We start from the raw sequence: 19,398 nt of genomic DNA, 5'->3' as shown, positions 1-19,398 counted from the left end.
ACCTGTAACTTAATACATTCATCCCGGTATGTACATAAATGAAAATATTAAAAAACTATGTACTTCCAATTTTCACAGTCCTTTAGGTATTTTTGGATGAAATGTAACAGCTGTGGTTAAAGGCTCTGGAAACTGAAGTTCTGTTTTGTTAGAACAGCTGCAAAGCATACATCCTTTCCAGGTGGAGAGAGATTAATTCAGCTGCCTGCTCATTTTCTAGTTTCTAACTATTCTAACTAATTCTAACTATTCTGATGAGATTGCCAAAGAAACTTCCATTCGTGGTGATGATTTTGGAAAGTTAGTCTTTGCTGAGGCGGCCTATGTCCCAAAGGTCGTCCTGTAGCAGCTGGGATTTTATGCTCAAATATGGAATCTGGGCATCAGGAAAGATGGGAGAAGCGCCAGCAGGGGCTATGAAGATGCATCTTTTAAAGTATGTGCTTGCCACCCACGATCCGCAGCGCAGGTGAGAAATGTCATCTACTGAAGTGAGGCGGCTTCAGCAGAGGCTGCCTCGGAAGCCATTGCAATGGCCAAGGAGGTGTCTCCTTGCTAGGCCCTAGGGCACCGCTCTGCCCTGGAAGCCATCGTGCACCGGCGGCTGGAAGGAGCTGCAGGGCGCTGGATGTTACACCCTGTCCTTGAAGGGAAGGGAAGCTGAACCTGGGGTTAGAAGCAGGTGAAATGGGAAAACCAGCAGGCAGCGAGGGGTACGAGACCGCAAGGGCTCCCACCCTTCTCCTCGTAGAGGAGGGGGAGGACGCGGCGCTGCCGGCTCCGGGGCGGGGCAGAGCCGGAGCCCTTCGCTCGCAGGCGGCACAGGCAGGCCTCGCTGGGGCCGCCGGGTTCCGCTGGGGCGGGGAGAGGCCGAGCCCCAGCCCCGGTCCGCCCACCCCCGGCCAGCGGCCTCTCCCGGCGCCGCGACCCCCGGCCTGAGACGCTTCCTTCTCTCCCAGCCCCCTGCCGCCATGGCAGGCTCGGCCGGTCGCGCCGCGCTGCTGCTGCTGGGGCTGGGGCTGCCCGGGCTCCTGCCGGCGCGGCCGCCGAGCAGCGGCGGGCGGCCCCACTACGAGCCCACCTGGGACTCGCTGGACGCCCGGCCGCTGCCCGCCTGGTTTGACGAAGCGAAGTTTGGCATCTTCATCCACTGGGGCGTCTTCTCGGTGCCCAGCTTCGGCAGCGAGTGGTTCTGGTGAGCTCCCCGGCCGCAGCGGCGCGGCCTGCCCGGCCCAGCCCGGCCCGCGGGCCCCTCAGGCCTCGGCCGCCGTGGAGCAGTTGGGAGGGTGGCACCGAAGAACCTGCTGTGGATGGGCTGTGTGAGCGATCTGAGGGTTTGCTCTGAGAGCAACTCTTTCGGCAGGCGGGGTTTGGTTTGGTGTCCTCCCCCTCGAAAGTCACGGTGAGGTTTAAAGGCGCTGTGCAGCCTGACCCTGCAGCCGAGGCGTGTGGGGTGTATTGCCACCCGGGGCCGGTCAGTGAGACCCCGGACTCTGTGGCACCGCTTACGAAGGAAGCAGCGTTTGGTGTGCTTCTGGTACGTCTGACCGTCTGTCTGCCCAGCCCTGGCACTCCTGAGCGTCTTGGTGAACGTCAGCCAAGTGAAGCAGAGGGTCTGTAGAGCGGGAAGCTCTGGTTTCCACAGCGTTTGTGAAAGAGACGGCTGAGTGGCAGCGGGAGAGCTCTCCAGGGCCCCGATGAGGGGTCTCTCCCCAGGCTCTGTGGAGATGGGCACTGGGGATCTCCCAGCCTCTGCGAAAGAGCCTTGAGCAGGTTTTGCTGGAGGGCCCTGGCATTGTCTGTGGGGAGCGTGGGAGTCCATCGCTCTCTCCTTCCATCACTGCCCTTGCTTGGCAAACAGCCTGCAGTTTTCTTGTACGCATATCGTCCTGTTGATGGTTTTCTTCTTTTTTTATTATTATTTTTATTAAAGAGTACTTTCCACTTAGAAGAACCTAAAGCGCTAATCCTTCAAATAATATTAATTGAAAGGCTGAATAAAACCTTTGCTTTGTGAGTGTTCACTGGCCCTTCGGCTGTAAGCACTTTTTGCGATCTTCTTTCCATGCTTTACCAGATACTTCCTGTGTGACTTCAAGTGAGCCACATTATCATTTACAGTACGAAGATAGCAGCAGCTACGTGGCAGAGCTATGGTAAACCTTGAGTGCAGCATGTGCAGTCAGATGACTGAGGTCCTGCGTTAGCAGCTTCAAATGTAAGGTCACAAACTCTGGTATCAGCCAGCCTGTTCTGCTTCCCTCAGAGCTGCATAACCGTGGTCAGAATGTTTCTAGAACCTAATCCAGTCAGAGTAGAAATGCTCACGTTGTTAGCAAACTATGTGACAGAGAAGCAAGGATTTTATTTGTTTCATTTTGCAATTACATATTTTGAAGTCAGAGGTTTTTTTGGTTTGTTGTTTTTTTTTTTTTTTTTTTTCAGATCCTTTCATGGAGGGATACTGTCCGAGACTCTTCTTTTTTTCCCACTGGCTGCTAGAGATTGTGTTTGTTTATGCTGAAGGCTGGGAAGGTTACAACAATATCCTTTAGGTCACTGTGATCTTGCAGAACTCCGGTCAGAGTCCAGCTCAGGGCAGGAGAGAGAAGCAGTTTCAAACATTCAGATGCTGGCCTGTTTTATTCCTTAACATTCAACTTGTTTTAATTTATATCTAAGTTTGCCAACAGGATTTTTGCTGCTTGGCTTCATTCATAGAAAGTTGAATGCTTTCAGACCCTTTTCCCGTAAGTATTAGCAGTCACAATGTATGTTGTTGTTAGAAGGTTTCCAGCAGTAAGGCTGTTTATGCAGTGAGGACGGTTGCATGCTCTTTCTGGAGCTCCTCTTTCATTGCTACATAGGGGAGGGATGGAGCAGGTTGACAATAAATAGTGCTCTATTGGTGATATAGGATATCTGCCCATGATGAGGGTGAGAGACCACCCTCAGACCACAGAGTGGAGCTCCAAGCCTTGCTATGAACTAGACCAGCTGGAACAGTGACAATACTGGATTAGGAATTGACGTGGTGGGGAAACAGGACAGAAACTGTCCCTGCCTTTACTAGGTGGGATGCAAAAAAGGTCATCAGCTTATTTTTCCTTCTAATTCCTAATTCTGTTTGCACTAGTCCTGTGGACTGAGGTAGATGTGTGCCTGCATGCTAGAGCCTGGGACGGAGGCGCATTTGTAAGCGTGTGGGGTTCTTGCAGAGGCAGGTTGTTGTTGGAGGACATGCCTGGCCTTCTAGTAGGGTGCCTTTGCTCCAGAGCCTCACGTGTGCAGCAAATGCTGTGCTCTGCAGTCACAGCTGTCTCCTGCTCTGGGACCACGGGCATCTGCTCATGCATCAGGTCACTCAGCTGCGTTTGGCATAGAGGACTCTGGACCAGCAGAGAGGTGAAGCTGCTGCCCTGCGTCTTTATGGGTTGCAGGACTTGTAGTGCAGGAGGCAGAGCAGAGACGCCTGATATGTGAGACTTGAGGCGGGTGAGTGTGTTCCTCGTGCCGCCTGAGCTTCTTACATGGACCGTGTACCTGTGCTCTCTGGTGTAGTTTCAGGATTTGGGTATTGAATAAGACTGCCAAGTGTAGTTGCTTTGTGACACTGCTTCAGATGAAATCCTGAGATCTTTCCGAAATGGAGTGCTTGAAAGAAGCAGAGCGTGGGGAAAGAGGACAGAGAACAGGAAATCTTTGATAATTAATACTGTTATATTTGGAAGCAGTTTTGCCCCATTGCCAGTGTCATGTACTTCCAGTGCATTTGTCTCTCAGTGTGAATGCAAATCGGAGCTGATGATTTAAATTCTCTTTTCTTTGTCTAAAAATACACCGTCAGACGTGTTTTTGCTCTGTATTTTGTTAGGTGGTACTGGCAGAAGGAAAAGAGAGAGCCCTATGTGAAATTTATGGAGGCAAATTATCCTCCTGGCTTCAGTTACGAAGATTTTGGGCCACTGTTCACAGCAGAATTCTTTGATCCCAACCAGTGGGCAGATATTCTGAAGGCTTCAGGGGCAAAATATGTTGTCTTAACTTCAAAACATCATGAAGGTAAGTGGAAGGTTTGTGAATGTTAGTAATTGTTGCATTTCTGTCAACAGAAGAAAAATCCAGGTGACTTTCCTGGATGCTGAGAGAGACAGAGAAAGCTAGGTGGCCTTACCTGCCCCAACCCAGCCAAAGAGGAAACAAACCACCCAAGAAATATGGGTGCATTTTCCCGACTCTTACACAAATGCTATAGCCATGAAGCTTGCTTAGGAGGAGACATAGATTGTGCCATTGTTCTCTTGCTGTAGGTAAGACAGCCTGAAGCGGTAGCGGCAACTGAGCTTCCTGCAGTAGCCATAGTTTATTTTTTTATTGTACAGTTTATTGCTTAAGGAACCACAAAAGTTAATTCTGTGCTCTGCTTCATGTATGGAGAGCTGCTGTGTACAGGCAGTTAACAAGCTCTGTGGATTTCTCCAAGGAATTTAGGAGTGTGTTCCAGGAGTCAGCTTCAGAGCTGGAAACAGACACAGGGCATAGCTCTTCCTGATGCAGTGCATAGAAGCCAAAACCTTGAACCAGGTCTGTAACTTTACATGATTGATTTTTGGCGCTGTAATTGTAAGATACTCTGCAGAGGAAAGTAAAGGAAAAGAAAGTGGTTGGAAGGAAACATGGTAGCAAAGGAAGTATAAAATACTGAGATGCAGTATGACAGGACATCTAGTGAATGTTGTTGGTGTTTGGGGAGCTGTGGGTTCATTACTGGCAACTAGGAACTTGTGAATTTTAATCTCGGCTCTAAAATCTTAATCCTGATGATGCTGGTGCTGCAATTCTCAGTGACTTCAAAAGAACCCTGATTCATTTAGATTGTCCTGTAGCCTTGCACATCAATTTTTAGCTTGTTTGTCTAGTCGATACAATTACATGTATCCAGTTCACAAAAATATTGCAAGACTTACTAGGCAGTGAGAATAAAGCAGTTTGAGGGTGAGAGTGGAGCTTCCCTGGCAGAGGTCAAAGTCTGCAGTGCAGTAGTGCTTGTCAGTGCTTGTGCTGGATTGCTGGATGTCTGAAATGTTAAATCCCTCCTGATATTTAACGCTGATATTTTAAAAGCTGTTTCAGAAGTTTCTGCGCTTTGCTTATATACATGTATGCAGTAGTTGTTTGAGCTGTTATAAATGTTAAGACAAATGAAAAGTGAATATTTGCGTCAGACCTAAACCGAAGGGAGGAGGACAGTCTTTGAATGCAAATGATAGCTTGTGCATTCTGCAACTGAGAAAGCATTTTGTCTTCCACTTGTTGAGTGTGTATTCACAGTTCACATTTGATACATTCAGTGGAAATGTAGATGCCTCAAAAGTTAGTGTATTTTTGCTTCATTTCATTGGGACATATGAGTGGAGTGAATAAGGAGAAAGGTTAATTATTCCAAGTGGTACAGAAGTGGAAAATTGAGTGGTTTATATATATAAAAATATAAATGCTGATGTGTATGTATAAAAAATACACAAACATATCTAGCATGGTGTTCTGATGTTATGATTACTGTCATTGTGCATAAACAGATTATAGGCATACTTTATACCATAATAACAATATTATTACCTATATGATTTTTATGATTTTGCATTTGGTTTTTGCAACATGCTTGCAAACTCCTTTCCAGAAGGAGGAACTATAACCTATCCTTTGATTTTTCTCTTTTCAGGCTTTACTTTGTGGGGGTCCAAATATTCTTGGAACTGGAACGCTGTTGATGTGGGACCGAAACGAGATCTTGTGGCTGAATTAGCAACATCTGTTAGAAGCAGGACTGACTTGCATTTTGGGTTGTATCACTCCCTGTTCGAATGGTTTAATCCTCTCTTCCTTGAGGATGCCACCAGTGTCTTTAAGACAAGAAAGTTTCCAACCAGTAAATCATTACCAGAACTCTATGAAATTGTGACCAAGTACCAACCAGAAATAATTTGGTCTGATGGGAATGGAAATGCACCAGATACTTACTGGAACAGCACTGGTTTCTTGGCTTGGCTGTATAATGACAGGTACATAATGATGCTGGATTAGCTCCTTAGCTGAAACTCTGCTCTGTGTCTAGTTTGTCTCATTTTCTGTGTATTTTGTGGAGCCTGTTACCTCTGTTTATGAGAACTTAACTAAAAATTAATTTTCCTGAAATACAGAATCTGAGTCTTCCCTAGAACTATCAAAGCTTGCGTTAGAAAAAGATTGTTTCGTGCTTTTTTTTTTTAGCCATGTTTGCAAATTATTCAGGTAAGATGGTATTGGCTATTCTACCTAATCATATTCTTCCCCAGCTGTTGCCTCCTGCACAAATAGGGTAGCAGGATAATTTGAGAATATGGGTACGTTGTTGTCATCGCAGACTGAACATCTGGCAGTGGATGTGAAGTGCAGGCTGCTTTCTGGCAGACCTCCTGTGAAAGTCTGCAGTGTATTTCCCTAAGAAATGCCGATCTGGACCTTCTACTAGTGAAGGATGAGAATAGGATTCCTGAAATTGCACTTAATCTAGCTGTAATAAATTAATAGTACAGAAATCATCCTGAATGTTAGTTTCTGGGAGGGAGGTGTGTGGGAAGGGGTTACACTGGTTGTGACTGTGTTTTTTAGAACAAAAATAATAAAATTTCTCTGGTTCCAGTCCAGTCCGGGACACAGTTGTGACCAACGATCGCTGGGGAGTTGGCAGCATCTGTACACATGGCGGCTTCTACACCTGTAGCGACCGGTATAACCCTGGCCACCTCCTGCCTCACAAGTGGGAGAACTGTATGACCGTTGACAAGAGGTCATGGGGGTACAGGAGGGACGCACAGCTCGACGATTACCTCACAATCGAGGACTTGGTGAAGGTACAGTGGGACAAAGGAGTTGCCTGCAACTTCTGATTCTCCCTCTTGATTATTACACTATATAGCATTTCAATTATTGATCTATTTTTATAAAAAATATTATTGTCATTGAATAATGAATCAATGAAATAATAATTTTGTTCACTTACAGCCTAACACTGGCAGGATGGAATATCCATGTAATTCTTATTAATTTTATAGAGATGACTAAAAGAAATACTATCTAGTAAGAGTTTGGTCAGTTTCTTAGAAGCTATTTCCCCTGTGAGTAACTGGCCAAAGACTGATCTGGAAAGTCTCATCATTACCTTTCCTATGAAGTTTTTGTAGTAACTGCACCCCTAAGTTGATGAGAAGCAGTTGCAGCTTCACGATTCCAGTTCAGGAACTCCTGATTGAAGGCTGCATCTAAGCTCCTTCTAGCTAGAAACAGTTTGTAACTCTTAATAATCTCTTTACCTTGTAGTGAGAAACTTTCCTTTCATCCCACTTAACTTAAAAAAAACCCAAAAAAACCCAACACGCTTATTACAGACAAAGAGATCAACACTAGCAGGTGCAGATAGCTGGTGCTAATAGAACATTGATTCCCTTTGCTAGTCTAAGGTATTTAAAAATATTTGAAGCGTAGGAAAATGGAATTGAAAGGTAGATTTATGTTTCAGATACAAGACATTTAGTTGCAAAATTCAGCTAGTGATGGGAGGATTGTTTGTTATTGTTGCTTAATCTGAATTTTAGTACTGTCCTTGCAAAAGATAATTTCAAATTGACGTAATCTCTTTCCAGAGGCAGAAGGTTTAAATTCATTCAGTAGGGTGTCTCCCGTTGTCTGTTCCTCAAACTGGTGCATCTCAGTCCGTGATGGAGGGCAGTGTGGATGTGCAGACAAGTATTTATGGACTCTCTAGAAGGCAGCTTCCTTGTGTTTTATAGATGTGTCTATAAAACAGGGAGAGGATCAAATAGAGGAAGAAGTTGCTTCTCAGCTTCAGTAAAAATGAAGTGGCATCTATTAGCTTTATTCTCCTTTTGAGAAATCATCTCCTACCCATTCTATTGGTAAAACCCTCATGAAATTCCTGCAGAAGTTGAAATGATAAAAAGTTGTAGGATCTGATTCTAATGTAGATTTTTCAGACATATTGGTGCAAAAATGTATTTTGGGCTGTTTTCTGCCATAAAAATTGACAGCAGAGCTTTGTTTTGTGGGAGCAGTGACAGAACTCGTTCAGTTCATTGTTCTGAAGCAGCACAGCAGGCTTTAGACAAAACTTCAAATATATAATTTCATTAGCCGTAACCATATGGTCTGTGTATGTGTTTAAAAACATTTCAGCAACTTGTAGAAACAGTGTCTTGTGGAGGAAATCTCTTGATGAATATTGGGCCCACTCATGATGGCCGCATTGCTGTTGTATTTGAGGAACGCCTGAGGCAGATGGGTGCCTGGCTGAAAGTCAACGGAGAAGCCATCTATGGAACGAAACCATGGAGAGCACAGAACGACACGCTCACACCAGAAGTGTGGTAAGGCTACTGAATCAAAATGCGGGCTGCGGAAAGCAGCAGCAGTGTTTGTGAATTTTTGAAATTCTTAATGACTTGATGCTACAGAACTCACCAGCTTGCTTTATATGCTGTAAAGGAACTAACCCTTGTGTCAGTTTAAGTAACTGCACGTGAAAGTGTGTATAAAACTGTAGGTAGATAATGGGTGTCAGAGACCATAGTCTGGGGATGATGCTGAGGCTGAAGGGAAGGTTGCAAGCGCTTCCGTAGCAATCTTCTGCTTCTTAGTGTAGCTGTCAACAGAAACTATTAAAAAAAAAAATAATCCAGAAATATAAAATTGGCATGAAGTGTTTATCTGTACAAACAAATACTTGGTGTCACTGTTAAGGGAGAAAGACGGGAGAGAAAGAAATTTGAAATCAGTCTAGCATAGTCTATATTTCTTCTCAAGGTAGAAACCCATAGGAAGGTAACAGCCATTGTTTGGTCACTAAATTCAGCCAGTCTCTGGAGTCTCTGCTGCCTTTGTGCCTCATAGCTGCTGTAACGCCTTAATGATCTATCAGGGTTTCAGTCTTGACCCTCTTCTCTGCCTCAGTGGGCCTTTTTACGCTGGTTCCCAGTAAGACTTGGTTATCTGGCTTTAGCCTTGAAATGCTGAACTGGTGACTGTTGAGTAAAACCACTTCCAGGAGCAATAAAAAATTATAACTAAATGAAGGAAGGAGGGAGGAATGTTTCAAATGTATGCCACAAGATTTCCAAGAGCATACTGTAGATAATGTCTGCTGAAATTAAATTTTTAAAAAAAACAGATATGCAAGGTGGAAGCTTTATTGTCGCACATTAAAATTTTTTTTTAGTAGAATGTGTGTGTATTTGTGTATAAATGTGAATTACTGTATTTTTTTTTTATTATCTGTTAATGATTTCCCCCTGCTCTGCAAGTACCTCCTTCCTGCATGACTGGGCAGCAATGAGCTATACACTTGCTAAAGTTAATATAGATGTTTACCTCTAAATTCAGTTCTCTATTACCTCTAGTTTGTTGGAGCATATTTTCAAGGAACAGTACTTTATTAAAGAGTATAACTTGTCTGAAAAGATGGTTATGTGTGTGAAAATTTAATTAATGCCGACTTTTCAAATCCATTTTTCCAGTCTTGAAAGCACTCTATATATCGCTTCAGAAGGGAAAACTTACAAGGGAAAACTGACATGCATTTCTGTTCCCTGTTTCCAACCAGGTACACTTTCAGCCCTAAAGAAGGCAAAGTCAATGCCATCTTCCTTAACTGGCCAGTCTCTGGGACTCTGGAACTTGGTGAGCCACAGGCTAGGCTTGGAGAAACACAGGTAAAAGACACATGGTCCCACTCCCTTTAGAACAGTGAGGCTTTTAACACACAATGCAGGACATGAACATACTCTGAAGGAAAACACCTCTAGGATTTTGCATGTTCCATCAGTATTTATTTTAGTTTCTGGTATCTTTGGGAATACATAACTCTTAGGACAGAGTACACTGGAAGAGACCCAGCAAAATGTTTGGTTTTGTTCTGAGACCTCCTTGTCATAGTCCACCCTGTGGGATGTTGCATTTCCAACAAACAAAGTTAGACTGAATTGTTGCTGGGATATGTTTTAGGTTGCAAACTAAGGATCATAGAAAGAGGCCAAATAGCAGGAAAAAAACCCCAACAACTGTGCTGGCCCTCCTGTTTCCTGTGTAGACTCTTAACTCAGCATGACCGTTCTTTATAAAAATCCATCCTTATGACTTTGGTGATACTGTAATTGCTGTAAGGTTGTAGTAGTTTCAAGTCAAAGCCTTGCACGAAGGGAAGAGGTTCAATTGCCCAGGGGTAGAATCATAGAATAGTTTGAGTTGGAAGGGACCTTTAAGGGTCATCTAGTCCAACTCCCCTGCAAGGAGCAGGGAAATTTAGCAGGATGCTAAATAGTAAATCAGTGCAACCCTAGATGTGTGTCTTGGAGCAAGCGGTGCTTAGAAGTTGAGGACTGATGCCACATCTACACTAGCAAGCAGCGTATCCGAATGGAAAGCAGATTTATAGAGCAGAAGAGCTGGTGTTCAGGATGTGATATCAACATAGTGCATTTAAGGTGGCAATTCCCTTTGGCTTAGCTCTGTCCTGGTCTCTAGCACTGGATGTCCACTAGCTGCTGAAATGTATTAGGTGTGTTTCTGGATTGTCTCTTCTGGTCCAGTTCCATGTGAAAATAACCTAAGTAGTGCCAAGACAGGTCTGTGATAAGGAAGAAAGAGTAATTTCAGAAGTGATATAGATGCATCTTGAATTTTGGAGAGGCATCGAGACTGTATGTGCACAGAAGAGTAATGTTCCTCAGTGGGAGAGGCTGCTGTTCAGCTGCTCCACTATTTTCAGCATTTCGCCAGCTCGCGTATGAGTCTCACCATAAAACCTATTTGTGTGTTTTTAGTGGAGGGGTTCTTCAGGTCAGCTTGGTTTGAGATAGCTGGCTGCACTCTAAGAAACATTCATGCTCATTCAAGACTACAAGTGGGAAACAGGCATTTCAGAAATAGGTGATACAAAGCCGAGTACGGTGGTACCTGGATCCTTGCTTAGACCCAAATCCCACCCCAAATCCTTCTGAAAAGTATTTGTTTACCTTCTACAGATATAAGCACTTCTCAAGACCCAACATCACCAGCTTTATTACTTACATATCTGCTTTGCAAGTATTTTTCTATTACCTTTAATCATGCTTTAATCATTCATTTGGCTGATAAGTGGCATTTAACAGTAACTGGATAGTAAAGTAGCTATAGAACAGCATTTCTTTTGTCAGTTTTGCAGCTATATGCACTTTGAAAAGGCACTGTTCTAATTCTAGTGCATGTTTCTATCCCAGGTGAAGCTGGTTGGCTACAAGGAACTGCTGAAATGGGTTGCACTGGGAGAAAAGGGAATCATAATAGCTCTACCTCAGTTAACTCCAAAGCAATTGCCCTGCCAGTGGGGCTGGACTTTACAACTGACTGACATAAACTGAGCCATACATGCCTGGAGACTTGAGTAGCAGGGAATGCTGATGTTTTGCCCAGTTTCTCATCGCTGGTTTCTAACTCTTGCTTGCTTCACTGAGAAACATCAATAATAATTTCACTTTTTAATGAAAGGTGGACTGTTACTACTGGATGGAAGAGACTGAACCTCACATGAAATCCAGCACTAGATCGTTGAAGCTCTGCATACAATTAGTTTCTTTGAACTTGAATGAAAACTGAGCAGCTATCTTGACCTTTCCACTTTATAAAGTCAGTTTCTTGTCAGGTTATGCAAAAAACAGAGAGGGTAGAAAAACCAGGTACTAAATTTTTTTTAAAGCCATGAGAAAGACCAAAGCTAGCTCAAGCCAGCATTCAAAAGATCAGACAGCAAATGTGTAGAAGTCAGTTATGTACCTTCTTTAATGCAAGACATCTAACCTCCACAAAACTGTGCAGTAAAAACTGAGTTTTAGAGAAAAGACTGAACTTTCCAGTTGTGTCCAGCAACTGGCAGCTGGTAGTTTCAGCTGAGTAGGGTAATGTATCTGCAAAAACATTCCTCAAAGGGTTAGGAAGTCATCACAAACACAGAGACAACGCATGTGTCCATCTTCATTTCTGATCATGAAAATCATTAATTTTACCTGTTGCTACTGTTGAGTAATTCTACCTGTTATTGGGCTATAAGTAAAGTGGGAGGGTTTTTTTTTCTGTTTTGTATAACTTTACATGGTTAAAGCTGACTCTTCTTTACAGCAACTGTTTTTACACAGTTACCAGGGTGCCTCCTGTGGACTATTAAACAAAACATATACTTTTTTTTAAAAAGAGAAATAATCAGGAGTTGCTAGGAATCCTCAGCTTTGGCAGAGAGACAACATTTTAAGTGGAGGGTAGAGTGCAGCCAGCTTGAAAAATTTCCAAACTCATCACATGTCAGGATTTGTAGGGACAGACCTGTAGTGTGAAGTTTGCAAAGAGGGGGAGGTATAGGACAACAAAAAGCATGAATTGTTTCAGCATCGAGATCAAAGGTTTCTTTTTCCTGAGTAATGTTAATAAGTGCAAAACTATTAGTACGTAAGTTAAATTTATTCTTTCAACTAAGTCAAGATTTTAAGTGATGGGCCAAATTATGTTATTGCCTTTCCTGCTAGTAATGTGAATACACACAAGTTTTACATTAAAATATTTTATTACAATACAGACAATTGGGCTCAAAATTAATACAAATTAAGATAAAATATTTACAAGTTAATGTGTACACTGTAGCTGTTTGAACAGCATAAACAAGAGAACTTCTAAAAATCCACATTCCTTTAGTATTTAGTAAGAGAGGGAGCAGCCCCCCAACTTGTTCCAGAGGAACATGCATCGGTTGGCAAAGGCCTTCTGAAGAATGTGACTCTTTTTGGAGTAACATTTCTAGAGTTAAGGAAAAAGAGTTTTCCTTTATAAAAAGAAACATTTGGGAGAAGAAGAAAACCTTACTTCATTCTGCTACTCTTAGATCACAATCATGAGTTTTTTCCAAAACTTATGCACCCCAGGCAGACAAATGGGTTTTTTAATAACTTGTTGTAATACTGCCACCAGATGCCTTTCAGATGCAATAAAAATACTCAAATGGATTATAGAAGAGTTTAACCACTTTTTTTTTTTAATAGAAAAGTCTTTATGTACAATGATTCTTTCAACAATAATATTTTTAATGGGTATTTGAAACAGAATTCTATTAGAACAAATATGGGCTCACTCCCACTTTTTTCAGTTATGTCCTTTCTGCTGGTTTACAACTCCTACACCATTATAAAATTAACCCAAGTCTCATCAGTAGTCACAAGGGATTTGTTATAAATACACCGCCTATTCCTGTAAATGTGCAGTTCATTTCTCTAGTTGCTGAGGGGTACTAAAAGCTTCATAAACATTAGCAGCAAAATCTTTCACTTGTTCCATCATCAACAGGTCCTGGAAGAAATTTAAAGAATAAATTTGCTTAATCAAACACATCCACCGCTATTCTGGTTTTGCTGCAGCACATAATGCATTCTTGGAAAAGCACCTGGCACTCCCAGAGAGATCTAACTCCAATTTCTTGCTTTACAAAGGTTTATGTGCAGAACTGCAACTAGAACCAAGTTGAGAGACCTTTTTCTGCTTCTGCACAATTTAGCAAAGGGAAGATGTTCTAGAAAAAATAGCACATTTTTGGAAGATAGAAATACACAAGAAGTTCAAGTTACGCTAATTGTTCCTACTTTTTGGTTAAAGCCACTGAAGTGAAACAGAATGAAGTACATTATTAAGAAGAAACATGCAACATTCATTTTGAAATTTTACTTGAAACATTTTAAATAAGCAAAATTCTTACCTGAACAAAGTGACTGGGTGTTTCACTGCATACTGAATGTATCTGTCCGTTTATTATTGGAATTATCTTGGCTAAAGGAAGACTGACACTGGAAAGACTAGAAAAGAACAAAAAATATTGACCTAGACCTGCTCTGACATTACTAAAGCCAGTAAACTGATTATTACAATTCTAAATAATCACTACTTCAAAACTAAGAGTTGGAAGTCTGAAAACTAAAATGTGAAGTGTTTTTGCCTATCAAGTCTTTTATTTAATATAGAGAAGTACCAGCGCAAGTTTCATCTAAGCGGTTGATGTTCCTGGCACACAGTTTCACACGTGCTTCCAATGCAAGAGAAATACGGTTCAGCCGGAGTCTTTACATGTGTGCACGTATGTAAACAGTTGTTAGAAGTGTCAGTCTACAATCTTACACTATTTCAAACTCTAAACCAGGCTTAGGACAGACAGCCAAACTACAGCCTTTGTGATATTTTAAGTGATGTAAATAGTATATATTTAAATAAAACATTACTCTTTGAGAGCCATCAGTTATTAAAAGAAACATACATAAACCCAGTTATTATTCAAGGTTTTAATTTTAAAATTTTAGAAATCATATTTCAAGGATTTGAACTCAGCTTTTGGATTTGTTAACACTCTCACTGCACTGTTTAAGCCCAAAGTTAACTTCAGAATAAAAGCTATTTTTAAACAGTCTCCTAGGAAGAAGCAGAAGATCCTGAATGTTGACATCTTCTTTTCAGCATAACAGCAAAGAACCTAAAGCTCTGTAGGTGCTTTGGCTACCTGTATTTGGAGAATCACGGTAATGCCCACCTTCCTTGAGAACACCACCAACTGACAGTCACAGGCTGGGGTGTGCAGAGCTTATCTGCTAACTGTAGGGGAACCCTATCTTTCTCACAGCCTCGCGGGGGAGGTACTGCGGTACATCTCTGAGTCGTGACCAACAGTGGGGTAAATCCTCCTTCGCTAGACAGGCAGTCTGCTTGTACAGTGTTCACAGAAAAAGTGGGGAGTATGGGTCTTCTGATTTCTGATCTGCAAGTAATGGTGGGAAAGATACCTCATGTGAATTCTAACAACTTCATGGGTGAAGTGAGGAGACTGTATTCATTCTTAAAAAGCAAGAAACAAAATCCTTTCCAGCATGAGAACTTCAAGAGAGCAGGAGCTAGCTTTTTTTGGAATTCACTATGAACCCAAAGCATTATTCACATGAGAACCACAGCAAAAGAAGACATTTACCTATTTACAGAGCCATTCTGAGAGAGGTCCTGTTCAGTAGGTCTAAAAAACTCTGCCATATTGTCCAGCAGTCGACTGAATCCTCTATTTAAACATGTGCTTAAAACTGTACTGAAGTCTGGACTGAAAAAAAATATAAAAAAAAATTGATTCCTGGAGTTTATTTCTCCAAACTAAAAGATGCGGCAAGTATTCAGTGCTACAGCTGTCCCCCCCATACAGGAAGCTGTACGACCCGGAGAAAAGACCATTAGTGTACCCAGCTCAAGAAAGACCAGCTCCCCAGTAACTCCACAGCAAACCAATCAACAACCTACACTCTACCCTAAGGTTACTAAAAACCTGGTAAATCTAAAGCATTCCTCACTTCTCTATTTCTTGCTAAGCAACAGCATAGAAGGGACTTAACCGCCCACAGTGCTCGAAGAGCAGGTTTGGGATCATTTAAGGAACTTGAAGGTGCACAAGTCCATGGGACCTGATGAGATCCATCCGCGCGTCCTGAGGGAACTGGCGGATGAAGTTGCCAAGCCACTGGCCATCATATTTGAGAAATCGTGGCGGTCTGGTGAGGTCCCCGATGACTGGAAGAGAGGAAACATAACCCCCATTTTTAAAAAGGGGAACAAGGAAGACCCGGGCAACTACAGGCCGGTCAGCCTCACCTCCGTGCCTGGCAAGGTCATGGAGCAGATTCTCCTGGAAACCATGCTAAGGCACATGGTGAGCAAGGAGGTGGTTGGTGACAGGCAACATGGCTTCACCAAGGGCAGATCGTGCCTGACCAATTTGGTGGCCTTCTATGACGGGGTGACGGCATTGGTGGACAAGGGACGAGCAACAGATATCATCTACCTGGACTTGTGCAAAGCTTTTGACACTGTCCTGCACAACATCCTTCTCTCTAAACTAGAGAGACATGGGTTTGATGGACGGACCACTCGGTGGATAAGGAGTTGGCTGGATGGCCGCACTCAGAGAGTGGTGGTCAACGGCTCAATGTCCAAGTGGAGACCAGTCACCAGTGGCGTCCCTCAGGGGTCCGTGTTGGGCCCGGCCCTGTTCAACATCTTTGTCGGCGACATGGACAGTGGGATAGAGTGCACCCTCAGCAAGTTCGCCGATGACACCAAGCTGTGTGGTGCCGTCGACTCGCTGGAAGGGAGGGATGCCATCCAGAGGGACCTGGACAGGCTGGAGAGGTGGGCCCGTGCCAACCTCATGAAGTTCAACCAGGCCAAGTGCAAGGTCCTGCATCTGGGTCGTGGCAATCCCAAGCACAAATACAGGCTGGGCGGGGATTGGATCGAGAGCAGCCCTGAGGAGAAAGACCTGGGAGTGTTGGTAGACGAGAGGTTCAACATGAGTGGGCAATGCGCCCTTGCGGCCCAGAAGGCCAACCGCATCCTGGGCTGCATCAAGAGGAGCGTGGCCAGCAGGTCGAGGGAGGTGATTCTGCCCCTCTACTCTGCCCTGGTGAGACCCCACCTGGAGTACTGTGTCCAGTTCTGGGGTCCCCAACACAAGAAGGACATGGACCAGTTGGAAAGGGTCCAGAGGAGGGCCACAAAGATGATCAGAGGGCTGGAGCACCTCTCCTATGAGGACAGGCTGAGAGAGTTGGGGCTGTTCAGCCTGGAGAAGAGGAGGCTCCCGGGAGACCTGATAGCGGTCTTCCAATACCTCAAGGGGGCCTACAAGAAAGATGGGGAGAAGCTGTTCAGTAGGGCCTGTTGTGATAGAACAAGGGGTAATGGGTTTAAATTAGAAGGAGGTAGGTTTAGATTAGATATTAGAAAAAAATTTTTTACAATGAGAGTTGTAGAGCACTGGAACAGGTTGCCCAGAGAGGTGGTGGATGCCCCATCCCTGGAAACGTTCAAGGCCAGGCTGGATGAAGCTTTGAGCAACCTGATCTAGTCAGGGATGTCCCTGCTTCTTGCAGGGGGGTTGGACTAGATGACCTTTGAAGGTCCCTTCCAACTCTAACTATTCTATGATTCTATGATTCTATGACTTATCCTTACATGCCCCAGATCTCCAGCAGCTAAGTTATAAGAACAGTTTGGCGTTTGGCTCGATTCACTCCTATTCAGTGTTTATTATAGAAGCCTCACCTCGGTAGCTCTCTGGTAATAGGATGCATGTAACCACTCTCAAAATCATGCCATAAAAATAAATTCTGATAAGCCAAAACTGGTGTTCGTTTTATCAAAGCAAGTAAATCCAGTAAAATTACTCTCAATTTACTCTGGTTTAGCAGAAGCGAAGTACTCCTCTGCTCCTGCATAACTACAGAAAAGGTGAGAAAGAGATAAGGGGGTCTGACTGGGAAGGACATCCTGGTCATCTTGTTAAGGCAGGATAAATGAGTTTGAGAGCTCTCAAATTTGAAACTCCCAGCCTACAACTAGTGAATATAAAAATTTAATGCAGCACTTGACAAATGAAAGTTGACAGCTGTTTGTATTAACTGTCTTACGTAAGCAACAATTGTGAGTTGTTGAATATGAATACAGGATATTTCTCCATACCTTTCTAGCATATCTCTAGTTTCATTAAGTAACTTAATTGTAGCAATGTCTCGTTCTGTGAGTCCACAAGCCTAGAAAAAGCAAAGACAGACACTATTTAGTAAGAAATCCTTTGGCAACCAGAAGAATAAAAATAGAAATAGAATTTTGTACCATGGAATTAAGTCAAGATATACGAGTCAAATCTATTTAAATGAAAAGATATATTCTCGTAAATCAAATTCTTTATAGCTTGTGTCCTAATTTTCCTTTTAAATCATCACTGCAGGATTATGCTAGGACAGAATCAAGTTAAGAATGAGTTTTTGCCAACCTGTGGTGTGGATGCAGACGAACACTTTTAGAAAATTTAGGAAATTACTTTAATGTTACAACTGAGATTAGATACACCTTTCTCTTGACTCCTGTTCATTTTCCAGCCCCAAGCTGGAAAGGACTCTAGCACACCATCACCCTGTGCATCAGCCAGGATGCTACAACTGTCTGTGATCTTTGCTGGTGCAAGACCATATAGTTTAGCTTAGGGCTGAGTTAAGCTGCGTTGTGTTACATACAGCGTATGTCACAAAAGTCACTGCCAAAAGCAGTAACTGGGCTGGTGTTTCTGAGCTCAGAGCTGACATTCTGAGGTTGACACTTGTTTTCAATCAAATCTGAAGTACAACTTTACTTTTCCATGGTTAAAGAGAAAAGGACACTTGATTTATGATGAAAGAGGCATCGCCATTTATTAAAGATACCGATGCCATGGTACAACTACAGGACTGTTATGCACCCTTCCCTCCCCAAAACAAACAAACAAAAAACGCAGAATGAAAAAAGGTAGATGAAAGAAATCAAAACAAGTACCTGGGTAGCCAAGGGGTTTTCTTCATCTGGCATCAGATAATGACATAAGGGAGAGTAAGATGCAATCTGATCTGAATCTTTATGTTCCACTACTTTCCTGATATCTTTAAGTTTCTGCTCCAGCTCCAAAAGAGACAGGGTGTGCTTAAGGGAAATACTGGAAAAGAAAAAGACTACAGTGTTGATTGCAAAATGAATAATGATGCTTTGTTCTCCTACTGATAATGTGTTTACAAGTAACAGGATCCCAGTCTGCTATATTGGTTTGCACTGGCAGACATAGCCTGCTATAATAAAAACATTCTTTTTTTTTTTTTAAAAAGTCAGTATGTCATCCTTTTAAAAATTCTAATAAAACTCATTGTTATGGGAACAGTTATCACAATAAAGATTAAAAGCTAACCACAGAGAATCAGACTCTTACCTTCCAAAAACTTTATGCACAGCTTGTTTAACAATAGTTATTAATTCAGTCAGTCCTAGAACAAGACAAGTGTCAGAATTATTCTAATGATTTGCTCAAGTCTAGAAAAAGTAGCGTTTTGTAAGGGTAGTTAGCTTATAATAAGCATCATACCATCTCCTAAAAGGTGCTGAATACTTGATAAATATTGCTGCTGAACTTCAGGAGGAGCTAGTGGTGTCTGTGGGAAAAAAATAATAAACAGTTCTGTGACATGCCAACAGTAGACAACAATGCAAAAATAATTTCAAACCCATTGTGATCTATTTCCTTAATCTTTGTAATACCCTGCAGCAGATGCATTCCCCCATTCTCACAGAACTCTGTAACTTCTGACTCTCTTCCTGCCATCAATCCATGGATCTTTCATAAGTCCTCTGTCATTCTTCTCTTCAATGCTATACAGATCTCTCTTCGGTGGCACAAAAACAACTTTCACTTTTCATTCACATATAGGAAAGTCTCTTAAAAAACTG

General features: G+C 42.7%; 2 protein-coding genes across 4 annotated transcripts in view; one reads left to right on the top strand and one right to left on the bottom strand.

Moving 5' to 3' along the window:
* Nucleotides 1–250: 250 nt before the first annotated feature.
* On the top strand, nt 251–13,087 carry FUCA2 (alpha-L-fucosidase 2). Of its 2 annotated transcripts, none has more exons than XM_086744140.1 (7): nt 251–1,195; nt 3,875–4,062; nt 5,723–6,062; nt 6,683–6,893; nt 8,233–8,423; nt 9,656–9,764; nt 11,310–13,087. In XM_086744140.1, exons 1-7 carry the CDS (start codon nt 972–974, stop codon nt 11,448–11,450), a joined length of 1,404 nt encoding a protein of 467 aa, XP_086600266.1. In that variant the 5' UTR covers nt 251–971; the 3' UTR covers nt 11,451–13,087. The 2 variants fall into 2 exon arrangements, with proteins under 2 accessions (XP_086600266.1, XP_086600267.1); XM_086744141.1 differs by having other exon boundaries at nt 1,054–1,537.
* PEX3 (peroxisomal biogenesis factor 3) overlaps nt 12,625–19,398 on the bottom strand; it is a 22,010-nt gene continuing 15,236 nt past the window's right edge. For both annotated transcript variants that reach the window (XM_086744142.1, XM_086744143.1), the window contains exons 6-12: nt 19,037–19,103; nt 18,884–18,938; nt 18,460–18,616; nt 17,611–17,681; nt 15,077–15,199; nt 13,823–13,919; nt 12,625–13,419 (exon numbers count right to left, since the gene is read on the bottom strand). In XM_086744142.1, coding sequence (XP_086600268.1) covers nt 13,336–13,419; nt 13,823–13,919; nt 15,077–15,199; nt 17,611–17,681; nt 18,460–18,616; nt 18,884–18,938; nt 19,037–19,103 — 654 coding nt within the window. In that variant the 3' untranslated portion in view covers nt 12,625–13,335. The remainder of the gene's footprint in view (nt 13,420–13,822; nt 13,920–15,076; nt 15,200–17,610; nt 17,682–18,459; nt 18,617–18,883; nt 18,939–19,036; nt 19,104–19,398) is intronic.

The sequence above is a fragment of the Chlamydotis macqueenii genome, chromosome 3 (genome assembly GCF_036417535.1).
Source record: "Chlamydotis macqueenii isolate bChlMac1 chromosome 3, bChlMac1.mat, whole genome shotgun sequence".
NCBI classification, from domain to species: Eukaryota; Metazoa; Chordata; class Aves; order Otidiformes; family Otididae; genus Chlamydotis; species Chlamydotis macqueenii.
The sequence above is the reverse complement of the archived record's forward strand: the minus strand, read 5'-3'. Positions and strand labels throughout refer to the sequence as shown.

Coding starts and splice junctions, on each gene's coding strand:
- FUCA2 (XM_086744140.1), top strand. CDS start 972: ATGGCAGGCTCGGCCGGTCGCGCCGCGCTGCTGCTGCTGGGGCTGGGG. Junction 4,063..5,722: donor AACTTCAAAACATCATGAAG/GTAAGTGGAAGG, acceptor TTCTCTTTTCAG/GCTTTACTTTGTGGGGGTCC. Junction 6,894..8,232: donor CAATCGAGGACTTGGTGAAG/GTACAGTGGGAC, acceptor AAAACATTTCAG/CAACTTGTAGAAACAGTGTC.